We start from the raw sequence: 1,971 nt of genomic DNA on the forward strand, positions 1-1,971 counted from the left end.
ACTGCACCTGTACTACTACTACTACTACAGCTACTACTACTACTATTACTACTACTACTAGTGAATCAGAGTAAACAGTTTAACTCTTGTTGTGTTTCAGGAGTCGGTGTTAAACTCTCAGTGTGGATATGACGTACGCAAAAGGTCAAAGGTCAGACCAACTCTCTCCTCTGATTGGCCGTCCTCATCTCTCCTCTTATTGGCTCTCCTCTCCTCTGACTGGTTCTCCTCTGATTGGCCATCTCTCCTCTCCTCTTCTCTGATTGGCCGTCCTCTCCTCCTCTGATTGGCTGTTCTCTCCTCTCCTCCAATTGGCTGTCCTCTCTTCTTCTCTGATTGGCCGTGTCTCCTCTCCTCTGATTGGTCGCATCTCCTCTCCTCCTCTGATTGGCCGTGTCCCCTCTCCTCTGATTGGCTGTCCTCTCCTCTCCTCTGATTGGCTGTCCTCTCCTCTCCACTGATTGGCCGTGTCTCCTCTCCTCTGATTGGCCGTGTCTCCTCTCCTCTCTTCTGATTGGCCGTCTCTCCTCTTTTCTCCTCTGATTGACCGTCCTTGTCTCCTCTCCTCTGATTGGCCGTGTCTGTCCTGTCTGCAGTCTGATTGGGCGGAGCAGATCCACACTCGTGGTTGTATCGCGGCGCTGGAGCAGTGGGTCCCTGGGAACCTGTACACCGTGGCCCTGGTGTTTGTGACCGTGTCCGTGCTGCAGGTCTGGACCGGGACCGGGGACTGGACCAGGACCGGGGACTACACCAGGACTAACCTCACTGTTGCTCTTGTTGCAGATGCTGGGGATCTATTTGGCCCGAAGTTTAATCACCGACATTTACAAAGTCCAGATCAACCATATCCGAAACCCGGTCTACTGAGAACTGGACCTGGACTGGACCGGGACTGGACCAGGACTACGGAGTCTGCAGTGGACCAAACTAACTACTGAAAATAACTGAGGACTAATGAGCTAACTGTGCCTTCAACTTCTCCACACACGCGGGACCAGACCAGGTCTAGACCAGGTCCAGATCTGGGACAGTCCAGGGGGTACACATGGTCTGGGCCTGGTCTGGACCTGGTCTGGGCCTGGTCTGGGCCTGGTCTGGACCTGGTCTGGACCTGGTACCCGGGTGTGGCCCTGCGCTCTCGTCTGCTTTGATAATAATGTTTTATTTTTGTAAAACTGTTGAATGTTTTTTTTACTGAATAAAAACTTAAAACTGCAGCGTCTGGATTCTGTCAATTTAGTCCTGACGCCCTCAGCGGGTTAAACCTGTGCCCTCTGTCCTGTGCCCTCTGTCCTCTGCCCTGTGCCCTGTCCTGTGCCCTGTGCCCTCTGCCCTGTGCCCACTGTCCTCTGTCCTGTGCCCTCTGCCCTGTGCCCACTGTCCTCTGTCCTGTGCCCTCTGCCCTGTGCCCACTGTCCTGTGCCCTCTGCCCTGTGCCCACTGTCCTGTGCCCACTGTCCTCTGTCCTGTGCCCTCTGTCCTGTGCCCTCTGCCCTGTGCCCTCTGTCCTATGCCCTCTGTCCTGTGTCCTCTGTCCTGTGCCCACTGTCCTCTGCCCTCTGTCCTGTGCCCACTGTCCTCTGTCCTGTGCCCTCTGTCCTGTGTCCTCTGTCCTGTGCCCTCTGCCCTGTGCCCACTGTCCTGTGTCCTCTGCCCTGTGCCCACTGTCCTGTGCCCACTGTCCTCTGTCCTGTGCCCTCTGTCCTGTGTCCTCTGTCCTGTGCCCTCTGTCCTATGCCCTCTGTCCTGTGTCCTCTGTCCTGTGCCCACTGTCCTCTGTCCTGTGCCCACTGTCCTCTGTCCTGTGCCCTCTGTCCTGTGTCCCTCTGTCCTGTGCCCTCTGCCCTGTGCCCACTGTCCTGTGCCCTCTGTCCTGTGCCCACTGTCCTGTGCCCTCTGTCCTGTGCCCACTGTCCTGTGCCCTCTGTCCCTCTGTCCTGTGCCCTCTGTCCTGTGCCCTGTGCCCAC

General features: G+C 56.6%; 1 protein-coding gene across 3 annotated transcripts in view; it reads left to right on the forward strand.

Annotated features, from left to right (window-relative positions):
• Nucleotides 1-1,220, forward strand: part of tspan14 (tetraspanin 14) — a 4,751-nt gene extending 3,531 nt beyond the window's left edge. For 2 of the 3 annotated variants that reach the window (XM_020931747.2, XM_055162753.1), the window contains 3 exons: nucleotides 101-151; nucleotides 597-710; nucleotides 787-1,220. In XM_020931747.2, coding sequence (XP_020787406.1) covers nucleotides 101-151; nucleotides 597-710; nucleotides 787-870 — 249 coding nt within the window. In that variant the 3' untranslated portion in view covers nucleotides 871-1,220. Of the gene's footprint in view, nucleotides 1-100; nucleotides 258-381; nucleotides 557-596; nucleotides 711-786 lie in introns of those variants that run through there. The other variant, XM_055162752.1, reaches the window with a different exon arrangement.
• Nucleotides 1,221-1,971: the final 751 nt, after the last annotated feature.

Source organism: Boleophthalmus pectinirostris, unplaced genomic scaffold, assembly GCF_026225935.1.
Source record: "Boleophthalmus pectinirostris isolate CB_2022bp ecotype Guang Dong unplaced genomic scaffold, ASM2622593v1 HiC_scaffold_5, whole genome shotgun sequence".
Classification (NCBI taxonomy): Eukaryota; Metazoa; Chordata; class Actinopteri; order Gobiiformes; family Gobiidae; genus Boleophthalmus; species Boleophthalmus pectinirostris.